This window comes from Oncorhynchus masou, chromosome 24, assembly GCF_036934945.1.
Source record: "Oncorhynchus masou masou isolate Uvic2021 chromosome 24, UVic_Omas_1.1, whole genome shotgun sequence".
Classification (NCBI taxonomy): domain Eukaryota; kingdom Metazoa; phylum Chordata; class Actinopteri; order Salmoniformes; family Salmonidae; genus Oncorhynchus; species Oncorhynchus masou.
In genome coordinates, this window is record NC_088235.1 from 3885411 (window position 1) to 3900410 (window position 15000).

General features: G+C 45.9%; 1 protein-coding gene across 1 annotated transcript in view; it reads right to left on the minus strand.

Annotated features, from left to right (window-relative positions):
• Positions 1 to 15000, minus strand: part of LOC135511800 (EH domain-binding protein 1-like) — a 217934-nt gene that overhangs the window by 192043 nt on the left and 10891 nt on the right. The window contains exons 2-5 of the mRNA XM_064933262.1: positions 10350 to 10532; positions 7893 to 8789; positions 2299 to 2334; positions 1943 to 2089 (exon numbers count right to left, since the gene is read on the minus strand). Of these exons, the coding sequence (XP_064789334.1) occupies positions 1943 to 2089; positions 2299 to 2334; positions 7893 to 8789; positions 10350 to 10478 (1209 nt within the window). The 5' untranslated portion in view covers positions 10479 to 10532. The remainder of the gene's footprint in view (positions 1 to 1942; positions 2090 to 2298; positions 2335 to 7892; positions 8790 to 10349; positions 10533 to 15000) is intronic.

A 15000-nucleotide genomic window follows, 5' to 3' on the forward strand; every position in this document is an offset into this window, starting at 1 on the left:
GGCATGGAGGAGGAGGGGGAGGAGTGGAGGAGGATGGGGAGGTGTGGAGCAGGAGGGGGAGGCGTGGAGCAGGAGGGGGAGGCGTGGAGCAGGAGGCGTGGAGCAGGAGGGGGAGGCGTGGGGAAAAGAGCATCTGTGTCAAATGTGGGAGCAGGAAGGAGGGAGCCGTTTGGAAATTCACAAGGTAAAGGAGGTGTCATTGAAACAGAGCGAGAGAGAGATGGAGGAAGGGAGAGAACAGAGGACAAAGCAGTGTGGAGTGGAGGGGAAGGAGAGGTAAGGAATGTTCTCTCGCTACATGACATGAGAAGTAGAGTCAGCAAAGTGGCCAAGCTTGAAAAGGATGAAGGTTCCACTCTGTGGATTCTCTTCTTCTGTCCATTTAGGGCTTTCTGACACAGTTCACTGTACTGAGAACAGTCCCAATGACAGCCCTGTCACAGACTCACTCTGCCTACAACACACACACACTGACGGACACACACACACCATGACTTCTAGTCCCTCTACCCCTACCTACAGTATACTGCTGTTACTGTCTATTATCTATCCTTTACCCCTACCTACAGTATACTGCTGTTACTGTCTATTATCTATCCTTTACCCCTACCTACAGTATACTGCTGTTACTGTCTATTATCTATCCTTTACCCCTACCTACAGTATACTGCTGTTACTGTCTATTATCTATCCTTTACCCCTACCTACAGTATACTGCTGTTACTGTCTATTATCTATCCTTTACCCCTACCTACAGTATACTGCTGTTACTGTCTATGATCTATCCTTTACCCCTACCTACAGTATACTGCTGTTACTGTCTATTATCTATCCTTTACCCCTACCTACAGTATACTGCTGTTACTGTCTATTATCTATCCTTTACCCCTACCTACAGTATACTGCTGCTACTGTCTATTATCTATCCTTTACCCCTACCTACAGTATACTGCTGTTACTGTCTATTATCTATCCTTTACCCCTACCTACAGTATACTGCTGTTACTGTCTATTATCTATCCTTTACCCCTACCTACAGTATACTGCCGTTACTGTCTATTATCTATCCTGTTGCCTAGTCACTTTACCTATATGTACATAGCTACCTCAATTACCTCATACCCCTGCACATCGACTCAGTACTGGTACTTCCGGTATATAGCCATGTTATTACCTGGTACTTCCTGTATATAGCCATGTTATTACCTGGTACATCCTGTATTAGCCATGTTATTCCTGTATATAGCCATGTTATTACCTGGTACTTCCTGTATACACCTGTACATAGCCTGTCAATTACCTTACCCCTGTATATAGCCATGTTATTACTGGTACTTCCTGTATATAGTCATGTTATTATCTGGTACTTCCTGTATATAGTCATGTTATTATCTGGTACTTCCTGTATATAGTCATGTTATTATCTGGTACTTCCTGTATATAGTCATGTTATTATCTGGTACTTCCTGTATATAGCCATGTTATTACCTGGTACTTCCTGTATAGTCATGTAATTATTACTTGTTATTCATTATAAACTGTGTATTTATTCCTTTATTCCTTGTGTAGTTCACTGTTCGTCTACACCTGTTGTTTACAAGCAGGTGACCAATAACATTTGATTTGAAGTGTCTCAAAACAAACACTCACATAAAAAACAGGAGCACACAATTTCCAAGTCTCTCTCTCTCTCTCTCTCTCTCTCTCTCTCTCCTCCGTCTCTCTCTCTCTCTTTTTCCGTCTCTCTCTCTCTCTCTCTTCCTCTGTCTCTCTCTCTCTCCCTCCGTCTCTCTCTCTCTCTTCCTCCGTCTCTCTCTCTTTCTCTCTTCCTCCATCTCTCTCTCTCTCTCTCTCTTCCCCCGTATCTCTCTCTCTCTCTCTCTCTCTCTCGCTCGCACGCACGCACGCACGCACGCACGCACGCACACACACACACACTTACGTCAGTGACTTGTGGTGTTTTAACTGGGACTGAGTTAGTTGAACTGGCTGTGTGCTTGCTGCCGGCCTTCATGGCAGCATCCCGCCGGGCCTGCTCCAGGAGAAGCCTGGCTCTTTCCTTCAGCTCCTCCTGCCGAGACTGCACCTTCTGTGGGGGAGAGACGAGAGACACGGGGGTTGGGGTGGAGGTCAGGGAGAGTAACTAAGACAACTACATGGTTCTGTGGTAATACTTGATCAATTCTGTCCTCATCCTCCATCTATCAGGGTTAGATTTACACACAGCCTTACTGAGACACATCCCTGACATGACTCTCTCTCTACCTCGCTCTTTCTATTTCTCTCACACACACTCACCTTTTCCACTGGGGAGCTGGGGACGGGCGTTGGCTCCTGAGAGAGAGAGAGAGAGAGAGGAGGAGAGAGGAGAGAGAGAGGAGAGAGGAGAGAGAGAGGAGAGAGAGAGAGAGAGAGAGAGAGAGAGAGAGAGAGAGAGAGAGAGAGAGAGAGAGAAGAGAGAGAGAGAGAGAGAGAGAGAGAGAGAGAGAGAGAGAGAGAGAGAGAGAGAGAGAGAGAGGGGAGAGAGAGAGAGAGAGGAGAGAGAGGAGAGAGAGAGGAGAGAGAGAATGAGGAAAAAGCGAGCAGTGTAATAAATATAATGTAATCCACTAGATGATGGTCCATTTCAGCGAAGGGCCCTCCTCTCTACTGCAGTATAAGTCTGCTTCCCCAATGGCACCCTGTTCCCTACATAGAACCCAATGAGCCCTGGTCAAAAGAAGGACCCTGCATAGTGAATAGGGCCCCATTTGGGACCTACCCTACAGCATATGTGAGTGATATTGGTACAGGTGAAGGCTGTGGGATGACTATCTGTCCTTAGTGTTGGAGTTACAGCAGCAGGGTCTGTGTCCCAAACGCCACTTGTTTCCTTACATAGTGCACTAGGGCCCATCCGACCACTGGTTAAAAGTAGTGCACTACCTAGGGAATAGAGGTGTGATGTGGGACTCAGCCTCCCTGTCACTATCACCACAGACCTTTCTCATTACAGGGAGCTATGCAACGGTGAAGTAGTGGAGAGAAGGTGACAACCCAGGATGGACAGCGCTCACACACACACACACACACACACACACACACACACACACACACACACACACACACACACACACACACACACACACACACACACACACACACACACACACACACACACACACACATGAGCGAGCAAGCATAGCAACAAGCACACACACCAATATGCATGCACGACCACTTGCACACACACACGCACAGGCTCACACACACACACAAACACACATCCATCTTTCCATTGCCTCCCTATCCACACGGCCATCTGCAGTAATCCACGGTGCAGAATAGACAGGGACAGGCATAAACCGCGGCTTGGCAGCGCTGAACCCAACTAAGTCCATGTTTCAGAAACTAAGTCCACGGTTTAAATGGTTTAAAACCCAATGACAAGAAGCTTGTCCTCGCTGACTACTACAAGGCAGGTTAATGTGAAGGCCTCTGTATTAATGGATGACTACTACAAGGCAGGTTCATGTGAAGGCCTCTGTAATATACTACAAGGCAGGTTCATGTGAAGGCCTCTGTAATAATGACTAACTACTACAAGGCAGGTTAATGTGAAGGCCTCTGTAATAATAGATGACTTTAATGTGAAGGCCTCTGTAATAATGACTGACTGGCAGGTTAATGTGAAGGCCTCTGTAATAATGACTACAAAGGCAGGTTAATCTGTACAAGGCAGGTTCATGAATAATGGCTGACTACACAAGGCAGGTTCTCTGTCTGTAATAATGGCTGACTACTACAAGGCAGGTTCATGTGAAAGCCTCTGTAATAATGGCTGACTACTAAGTTCATGTGAAGGCCTCTGTAATAATGGCTGGTTTAAATGTAATTTAACTACAAGGCAGGTTAATCTGTAATAATGGCAACTACAAGGCAGGTTCATGTGAAAGCCTCTGTAATAATGGCTGACTACTACAAGGCAGGTTAATGTGAAGGCCTCTGTAATAATGGCTGACTACTACAAGGCAGGTTCATGTGAAAGCCTCTGTAATAATGGCTGACTACTACAAGGCAGGTTCATGTGAAGGCCTCTGTAATAATGGCTGACTACTACAAGGCAGGTTCATGTGAAAGCCTCTGTAATAATGACTGACTACTACTACAAGGCAGGTTAATGTGAAGGCCTCTGTAATAATGACACTACTACAAGGCAGGTTCATGTGAAAGCCTCTGTAATAATGGATGACTACTACAAGGCAGGTTCATGTGAAGGCCTCTGCTGACTACTACAAGGCAGGTTCATGTGAAGGCCTCTGTAATAATGGATGACTACTACAAGGCAGGTTCATGTGAAGGCCTCTGTATTAATGGATGACTACTACAAGGCAGGTTCATGTGAAGGCCTCTGTAATAATGGATGACCACTACAAGGCAGGTTCATGTGAAGGCCTCTGTAATAATGGATGACTACTACAAGGCAGGTTCATGTGAAGGCCTCTGTAATAATGGATGACTACTACAAGGCAGGTTCATGTGAAGGCCTCTGTAATAATGACTGACTACTACAAGGCAGGTTCATGTGAAGGCCTCTGTATTAATGGCTGACTACTACAAGGCAGGTTCATGTGAAGGCCTCTGTAATAATGGATGACCACTACAAGGCAGGTTCATGTGAAGGCCTCTGTAATAATGGATGACTACTACAAGGCAGGTTCATGTGAAGGCCTCTGTAATAATGGATGACTACTACAAGGCAGGTTCATGAAGGCCTCATGTGAAGGTCTCTGTAATAATGACTGACTACTACAAGGCAGGTTCATGTTTATTGGTATAAATCTTATCCTGGAGGTTCAGAACTGACAGATTCCCCAGGATGACTGGCAATGTGAAGGCCTCTGTAATATTCATGAAAACAAAAGGCAGAACTGACAGATTCCCCAAAAGTGCATGAAAACAAAAACAAAAGTTTTTTTTGGTCATAATTTAGAGTTAAGATTAGGCATTAGGGTTAGCAGTGTGGTTAAGGTTAGGATTAGGCATTAGGGTTAGCAGTGTGGTTAAGGTTAGGGTTAGGCATTAGGGTTAGCAGTGTGGTTAAGGTTAGGATTAGGCATTAGGGTTAGCAGTGTGGTCAAGGTTAGTGTTTAGCATTAGGGTTAGCAGTGTGGTTAAGGTTAGTGTTTAGCATTAGGGTTAGCAGTGTGGATAAGTTTAGGCATTAGGGTTAGCAGTGTGGTTAACCTCACTAGTGTAGGGGGCTCTATTTTCACCTCCGGATGAAAAGCGTGCCCAAAGTAAACTGCCTGCTACTCAGGCCCAGAAGCTAGGATATGCATATAATTAGTAGATTGGGATAGAAACACTCCAAAGTTTCTAAAACTTAAAAATAATGTCTGCGAGTATAACAGAACTGAAATGGCAGGCGAAAACATGAGGAAAATCCATCCAGGAAATGCTATTATTTTGAAATGGCTGTTTTTCCAATGAAAGCTGATTCATCATTTAAAGGGATAGGACCCTGATTCTGTTCCCTATGGCTTCCACTAGTTGTGAACAGTCTTTAGACATTGTTTCAGGCTTTTATTCTGAAAAATGAGGGAGAATTACAACTTTGAGTGAGTGGATAGTAGGATGTCCCCAGAGCTGTGTGCACGACCGAGAGCGCCTTTCTTGTTTTTCTTTCATATTGACGACACTATTTTCCAGGTTGAAATATTATCGATTATTTAGGCTAAAAACAACCTGAGAGTTGATTATAAACATCATTTGACATGTTTCTACAAACTTTACCGGTACTATTTGGAATTTTCTTCTGCCTGTTGTGACCGCATTTGAGCCATTGGATTACTGAACAAAACGCGCCAACAAAATGGAGGTTTTTGGATATAAAGAGGGACTTTATCGAACAAAACAAACATGTATTGTGTAACTGGGAGTCTTGTGAGTGCAACCATACGAAGATCATCAAAGGTAAGTGATTCATTTAATTGCTATTTCTGACTTTCGTGACTAATCTACTTGGCTGGTATGTAATGTTTTGTGTGCCGACCGCTGTCGTCAGATTATCGCATGGTTTGCTTTCGCCGTAAAGCCTTTTTGAAATCTGACACGGCGGCTGGATTAACAACAAGATAAGCTTTATTTTTATTTTTATGTTTTACGATTGTGATTTGATGAAAGTTAAACATTTATAGTAATTTAATTTGAGTTTGGCGCTCTGCAATTCCACCGGATTTTGGCCAGGTGGGACTATAGCGTCCCACACCCCCTAGAGAGGTTAAGGTTAGGATTAGGCATTAGGGTTAGCAGTGTGGTTAAGGTTAGGCATTAGGGTTAGCAGTGTGGTTAAGGTTAGGCATTAGGGTTAGACATGTAGTTAAGGTTAGGCATTAGGGTTAGACATGTAGTTAAGGTTAGGCATTTTATTTATTTTTATTTTACCTTTATTTAACTAGGCAAGTCAGTTAAGAACAAATTCTTATTTTCAATGACGGCCTAGGAACAGTGGGTTAACTGCCTGTTCAGGGGCAGAACGACAGATTTGTACCTTGTCAGCTCGGGGATTTGAACTTGCAACCTTTCGGTTACTAGTCCAACACTCTAACCACTAGGCTACCCTGCCGCCCCAAGGGTTAGCAGTGTAGTTAAGGTTAGGCATTAGGGTTAGACATGTAGTTAAGCATTAGGGTTAGCAGTGTGGTTAAGATTAGGCATTAGGGTTAGACATGTAGTTAAGCATTAGGGTTAGCAGTGTGGTTAAGGTTAGCCATTAGGGTTAGACATGTAGTTAAGGTTAGGCATTAGGGTTAACAGTGTGGTTAGGATTAGGCATTAGGGTTAGCAGTGTAGTTAAGCATTAGGGTTAGCAGTGTGGTTAAGATTAGGTTGACTATGATTTGATGACTATGGGGCTGTGCCAGCAAGTGGCCACTCTGCAGAGCTGAACAAGGGTTCAACCTGCTACGATCTGGTCGCGCCGGAATATAACGGACATCTGGAGTTTTCCAAGTCGGACCACAAAGCCATAACAGTGATGCTAATCATTTCATATTCAACGGTGACGTAGCATTATGACTGCAGTGACCTCCACCACGACCTGTCAAGGTGTTAAACGGTGTTATGATCGAGGGGTTAAGGCAGGCAGACAGGCGTGTGTGTGTGTGTGTGTGTGTGTGTGTGTGTGTGTGTGTGTGTGTGTGTGTGTGTGTGTGTGTGAGAACGGAGGCGTGTGCTGTGAAGCGTATCCACGCAGCCGGAGCACAACCTGCCATCACACAGCGGGATGAGAAATATAATGAAAAATATAATGAAATGTCAAAAGAGCTTGTGGGATGTTTGGGTAATGTTAGCGCCTCTCCACCTGACGGCGGCTCGGGCCCACGGTGACGACGACCGGATGGGAAGCAGCAGTTTTCTCCGTAGCAGAAATCCATCAGAAGCACCTGACGCTGTTCGACTGGATCAGTGTTTCTCAACCTCTGCCTCTTCAGCACGAAGCTACAATGTTACTACATTCATCAGGTTGTAGCTTCGGACAAGACCACCTGATGACACTGATCACTGACGAGAAGACGAGTAGTTTAATTAGGTGCGGGCAGGGATCAAATAAACGTGTCGCGTGGAGGTGAAGAAAGAACCGTCGTTAGTGTGTTGACCTGTTAAGAGTCAGAGTGTCTACAGCTGGTGTCCTTAAAGGTCTCATTAAGACCAAACCACACTACTAACCCTAATGCCTAATCCTAATCTTAACCACACTGCTAACCTAATGAACTACACTGCTAACCCTAATGCCTAATCCTAACCTTAACCACACTACTAACCCTAACCTGAGATATAATTCATCAGTCAATCAATCAATCAATCAATCAATCAATCAATCAAATCAGTAGGAATGTCTAGACATTTACCTGTTTAGTGGGCGTGTCAGCGTGGTTGTTAGGGGTGGGGTTGCTGCAGTCGGAGGCGGTCTCAGACTCAGAGTGACGGAGGCTGGCCCTCTTCTTCTTGATGAGGTCAGCATCACGGTTGTAGGAGAAGCCCAGCTTGTGGGAGGAGGGAGACGAGGCCCCTGGGGTGCCCGAGGTTCCTTGCCGTGTAGGGGACCCTGAATCGAGGGCCCCGTTGTCCGGGGCTCCATCCCTCATCCCTTCCTGCTCCCTCGTCTCCCTCTCCGTCCCTCTCTCCGTCCCCCTCTCCATCCCTCTCTCCGTCCCTCTCTCCGTCCCTCTCTCGGTCCCTCTCTCCGTCCCTCTCTCCGTCCCTCTCTCCATCCCTCTCTCCATCCCTCTCTCTATCCCTCTCTCCGTCCCTCTCTCCGTCCCTCTCTCGGTCCCTCTCTCGGTCCCTCTCTCCATCCCTCTCTCCATCCCTCTCTCCATCCCTCTCTCCGTCCTCAGAGGGAGCTGACTCAGGTCCAGGGTGACTGCCTTCAGGGGTAGTTGTAGTTGACGGCGATCGTCTCCTAGAGACGTGGTGGCAAGGGAGCGAGGCGCGGCTCTGGGGTGGGAGGACTCTGTGGCGGTGGGGGGTAGAGCCGCGCGGGGCAAGGGGAGGGGGGGCGAGCTGGGAGAGGAGGGGGACACCCCAAAGTCAGGGAGGGAGAAAGACACAGTCTCACTCTTCCTCACCACCTCCATCTCCTCCTCTTTCCCCGCGGCTCCATTGGTGGCGCTAGCGCCGTTAGCTCCGATGCTAACGTCCCCACTGGATCCAGTGGTCTGGGCATTAGCGTCACTGACGTTTAGCTCGGCATAGAACTTGTCCTGGCCGATGGAGGCGTTGGTGTCTGTCTCGAAGTCTCCCACCTTAAATGACAAGAATAATAATAACATTTTCATTTAGTTGTATAACTCTTTCTCACAAACCCCCCCCAACTAATATGAGTTTTGCTGGGACATAGCGAGTCAAACATCCTCCCCCAGGCTGGGAACTAGTTGTTGAAAGTCACTGAATCAAAATAAATAGAGACACCCTGATGACCTCACACGGGGACATTATCTCAGAGACCCTGATGACCTCACACGGGGACATTATCTCAGAGACCCTGATGACCTCACACAGGGACATTATCTCAGGGGACCCTGATGACCTCACACAGGGACATTATCTCAGGGGACCCTGATGACATCACACAGGGACATTTACTCAGAGACCCTGATGACCTCACACGGGGACATTATCTCAGGGGACCCTGATGACCTCACACAGGGACATTATCTCAGGGGACCCTGATGACATCACACCATTATCTCAGGGGACATTATCTCAGAGACCTCTTTGACATCACACATTAGAAAAATCACGCATTATCTCAGAGATAGAAACACAGTGGTTTGACCTCACAGGGGACATTTTTCAGACATTATCTCAGGGGACCCTGATGAACTCTAGGGGACATTATTTTTGGATGAAAACTGATGACATCACAACATTATCTCAGATATTATCTAATTTCTTCTCTTTGACAACAGAACTTTGTCAGAAAAAACAGACCCTCTTGTATGTTTTACATCATAAGACCCACCTTGTATGTTTTAATCTCAATCAAAACACCTGATGTTTTACCAGAACATCAACAGACTTATCTCAGGGACCCTTGATGACCAGAACATCAACAGGGAGCTTCAGGGGAAAGACCCACCTTGATGACATGGCATCCAGGAAATGACAAGGATTTTCTGAGGCCCTGTATGTTTTAATACAGAACATCACACCTTATATGGCCCACCTGTGAATACTCAACAGGACATTATCTGCCCTTTCTTCTCTTTGACAACAGAACTTGGGCTGAAAAAAGCAGATCATTGGACAGATTGATAGAACCACAGTGGTTTGGTGCTGGAGGTGTCCTGAGCCTGTTTAACAGGTGAAACACATGTCAACTACACCAGTCACCATTACCATCAGTATTTTTAATACAGAAGTCAACAAGCCCACCTTGCATGTCAATACAGACCAGCCATCAAAAACCACACCTTGAGGACTGTTTTACAAAGAACATTGCCATGACCCACCTATGTATGTAGTTAATAAACCAGAACAGAAACACACATCTCATTACTAGACCAGACCAGCCATTACCACACTATTTAAGTAGTTTTACTACAGAACATCAACAGACCCACCTTGTATGTTTTAATTGACAGATTACATAAACAACAGACCCATCTCATTACTACACCAGTATTATTACTACAGAACCACTTTACACAGAAACCCATCTCATGTATTACACCAGAGAACATCAACAGACCCACCTTGTATGTTTTAATACAGAACATCAACAGACCCACCTTGTATGTTTTAATACAGAACATCAACAGACCCACCTTGTATGTTTTAATACAGAACATCAACAGACCCACCTTGTATGTGCTGCGGCTGCTGTTGGCTTCTATCTGCACCACGTTGAGCTCCTCTCCACTGAAGTGGGCTCTGATCTGGTAGAGGTACGTCATGACGGTCAGCTTGTCAGGGATGGCCAGCAGAACCATGTCAGATGGCTCCAACAGACGACTGATGCCCAGGTTGGCAAAAACATCATAGGCCTGCTCAGATACACAGGGTGAAACACATGTCATTACTACACCAGACCAGCCATTACCACACTAAACCACTTACACAGAAACACACATCTCATTACTACACCAGACCAGCCATTACCACACTAAACCACTTACACAGAAACACACATCTCATTACTACACCAGACCAGCCATTACCACACTAAACCACTTACACAGAAACACACATCTCATTACTACACCAGACCAGCCATTACCACACTAAACCACTTACACAGAAACACACATCTCATTACTACACCAGACCAGCCATTACCACACTAAACCACTTACACAGAAACACACATCTCATTACTACACCAGACCAGCCATTACCACACTAAACCACTTACACAGAAACACACATCTCATTACTACACCAGACCAGCCATTACCACACTAAACCACTTACACAGAAACACACATCTCATTACTACTACACCAGACCAGCCATTACCACACTAAACCAGACCAGCCATTACACAGAAACACACATCTCATTACTACACCAGACCAGCCATTACCAAACTAAACCACTTACACAGAAACACACATCTCATTACTACACCAGACCAGCCATTACCACACTAAACCACTTACACAGAAACACACATCTCATTACTACACCAGACCAGCCATTACCAAACTAAACCACTTACACAGAAACACACATCTCATTACTACACCAGACCAGCCATTACCACACTAAACCACTTACACAGAAACACACATCTCATTACTACACCAGACCAGCCATTACCACACTAAACCACTTACACAGAAACACACATCTCATTACTACACCAGACCAGCCATTACCAAACTAAACCACTTACACAGAAACACACTCATTACTTACCAGACCAGCCATTACCACACTAAACCACTGAGGGGATGACAGATCTCATTAGTACACCAGACCAGCCATGAGACACTGAAACCATACACAGAAACACACATCTCATTACTACACCAGACCAGCCATTACCAAATAAACCACTTACACAGAAACACACATCTCATTACTGACACCAGACCAGCCATTACCAAGGGGATAAACCACTTACACAGAAACACACGTAGTAATTACTACACCAAACCTAATGACTTAGAGAGGAGGAGTGGGGGTGAGACAGTGAGGGGGGTGAGGAGATGAGGGTAGAGGGGGATGAGAGAGGAGTGGGGATGATAGTGAGGGGTTGAGGAGATGGGCGTAGAGGGTAGAGAGGGATGAGAGAGGAGGAGTGGGGATGAGAGTGAGGGGGTTGAGGAGATGGGCGTAGAGGGTAGAGAGGGATGAGAGAGGAGGAGTGGGGGGTGAGACAGTGAGGGGGTTGGGGAGAAGAGGGTAGAGGGGGATGAGAGAGGAGGAGTGGGGGGATGGAACAGTGAGGGGGTTGAGGAGATGAGGGTAGAGGGGGATGACAGAGGAGGAGTGGGGGGTGAGACAGTGAGGGGGTTGAGGAGATGAGGGTAGAGACAGAAAACAAGAGACCTTTTCACACTGCATCGTTCTTAGCCCCAGGCTAGACTGGCCCCAGGCTATCTTAGCCCCAGGCTATCTTAGCCCCAGGCTAGACTGTATAAACACCATGTCCCCTGTATAAACACCATGTCCCCTGTATAAACACCATGTCCCCTGTATAAACACCATGTCCCCTGTATAAACACCATGTCCCCTGTGTTAACACCATGTCCCCTGTATAAACACCATGTCCCCTGTATTAACACCATGTCCCCTGTATAAACACCATGTCCCCTGTATAAACACCATGTCCCCTGTATAAACACCATGTCCCCTGTATAAACACCATGTCCCTGGTATAAACACCATGTCCCCTGTATAAACACCATGTCCCCTGTATAAACACCATGTCTCCTGTATAAACACCATGTCCCCTGTATAAACACAATGTCCCCTGTATAAACACCATGTCCCCTGTATAAACACCATGTCCCCTGTATAAACACCATGTCCCTGGTATAAACACCATGTCCCTGGTATAAACACCATGTCCCCTGTATAAACACCATGTCCCCTGTATAAACACCATGTCCCCTGTATAAACACCATGTCCCCTGTATAAACACCATGTCCCCTGTATAAACACCATGTCCCCGGTATAAACACCATGTCCCTGGTATAAACACCATGTCCCCTGTGTTAACACCATGTCCCCTGTATAAACACCATGTCCCCTGTATAAACACCATGTCCCCTGTATAAACACCATGTCCCCTGTATAAACACCATGTCCCCTGTATAAACACCATGTCCCCTGTATAAACACCATGTCCCCTGTATAAACACCATGTCCCCTGTATAAACACCATGTATAAACACCATGTCCCCACCAACACCCTGGTATAAACACCATGTCCCCTGTGTTAACACCATGTCCCCTGTATAAACACCATGTCCCTGGTATAAACACCATGTCCCTGGTATAAACACCATGTCCCCTGTATAAACACCATGTCCCCTGTATAAACCTCGCTGTCTGCCTTTTCCAACAACGTTTCACTTTAGAAATTCGATCTGGCCGCTGAACAGAGAACGCTGTGAACAAACGAGACGTAAACTTTCCTGCACTATATTATTATCATGGATTTATGCAATTAAATGTAGATAGAACATCTATGAAAACGGAGAAAAATGTATCGTTTGACGCTGTTCCTGCTGTAGAGTTCGTCTCTTTAGTTGGCTCAGTGAGAAGAGGTTAGCACCGCCTGCATAGCAACCATTTTTGTTAGGCATAGCAACCAATGTTTCCTGTCCTCAGAAGGGTTAAATAGTATGAATTGATGTATCAAAATAACATGCAGAACACATTACAGGTATCAACATCATATGTAAATTAAGTGAAAGTGCTGCTTTTGTGATTGGACAGAGAGCATTCAAGGGGTGGTTCTTGACTCCGTTTCACACGGCCTAATTTGGCACCGTGTTTTTGGGGCTAACCACAAAAAGTCGGTTCTGACCCTGATCCGGAGGGCCAGCTAGCCTGGGCTGAGGTTGTGCTAGCCCTGGGCAGGTGTGAACACTCACTAGCCTGGGAGGTTGGTGCTAGCCCACTTTACAATGTGCAGGTGTGAACACTCACTAGCCTGGGCTAAAATATCCCTCAGCTCAGGTTGGTGCTAGCCCACTTTACAATGTGCAGGTGTGAACACTCACTTAGCCTGGGCTAAAATATCCCTCAGCTCAGGTTGGTGCTAGCCCACTTAACAATGTGCAGGTGTGAACACTCACCTAGCCTGGGCTAAAATATCCCTCAGCTCAGGTTGGTGCTAGCCCACTTTACAATGTGCAGGTGTGAACACTCACTTAGCCTGGGCTAAAATATCCCTCAGCTCAGGTTGGTGCTAGCCCACTTTACAATGTGCAGGTGTGAACACTCACTAGCCTGGGCTAAGGTTGGTGCTAGCCCACTTTACAATGTGCAGGTGTGAACACTCACTTAGCCTGGGCTAAAATATCCCTCAGCTCAGGTTGGTGCTAGCCCACTTTACAATGTGCAGCCTGTGTGAACACTCACTAGCCTGGGCTAAAATATCCCCACTTTACAATATGCAGGTCAGCCCAAGAGAGGCTCACTTAGCCTGGCCAAGAGTCACCTCAAGGTGGTGTAACGCTGTCATCAAGGCAAAGGGTGTAGAGTGTGTGTGTAACGCTATCTTGAAGAATCTAAAATATATTTAGATTTGTTTAACACTTTTGGGGTTACTACATGATTCCCTATTTGTTATTTCACAGTGTTGACGTCTTCAATATTATGTAGAACATAAAAACCCTTGAATGAGTCGGTGTGTCCAAACCTTAGACTGGTACTGCAAATCACAATAACCTTTAATAAATGTGTGTGTGTGTATACGTGTGTGTGTGTGTGTGTGTGTGTATACGTGTGTGTGTGTATACGTGTGTGTGTGTGTGTGTGTGTGTGTGTGTGTGTGTGTGTGTGTGTGTGTGTGTATACGTGTGTGTGTGTGTGTGTGTGTGTGTAACACTGCAGCCATGGCAGGAGACAGGTCATGTCAGGGATGGTTGTCTCTGATAAGAGAGGCAGATACCCTGAGACAGAGCGCTTAATCCTAGAGGGGTGTGTGTGTGTTTGTCTGTATCTGTGTGTGTGCTTGTCTGTATCTGTGTGTGTGTGTGTGTGTGCTTGTCTGTATCTGTGTGTGTGTGTGTTTCTTATCACCCTACATCAACCTGACCATGCTCTCCATCAGCTAGCGTGTAATTGGTCTGATTTAAGACTGATGAGAAAATACAGACCCTGATTATCAACCCCCAATCCCCCTGTCACCTGATACACAGAGAGGGAGGAAGGGAAGAGAGAGATGGAGACTGAGGGAGGAGACAGAGGGAGGGAGAGAGAGAAACAGGGGGGTCTAGTAATCATTATCAGAACCAATGACAGGTGAATAAACAGATGAAGAAAACACCATC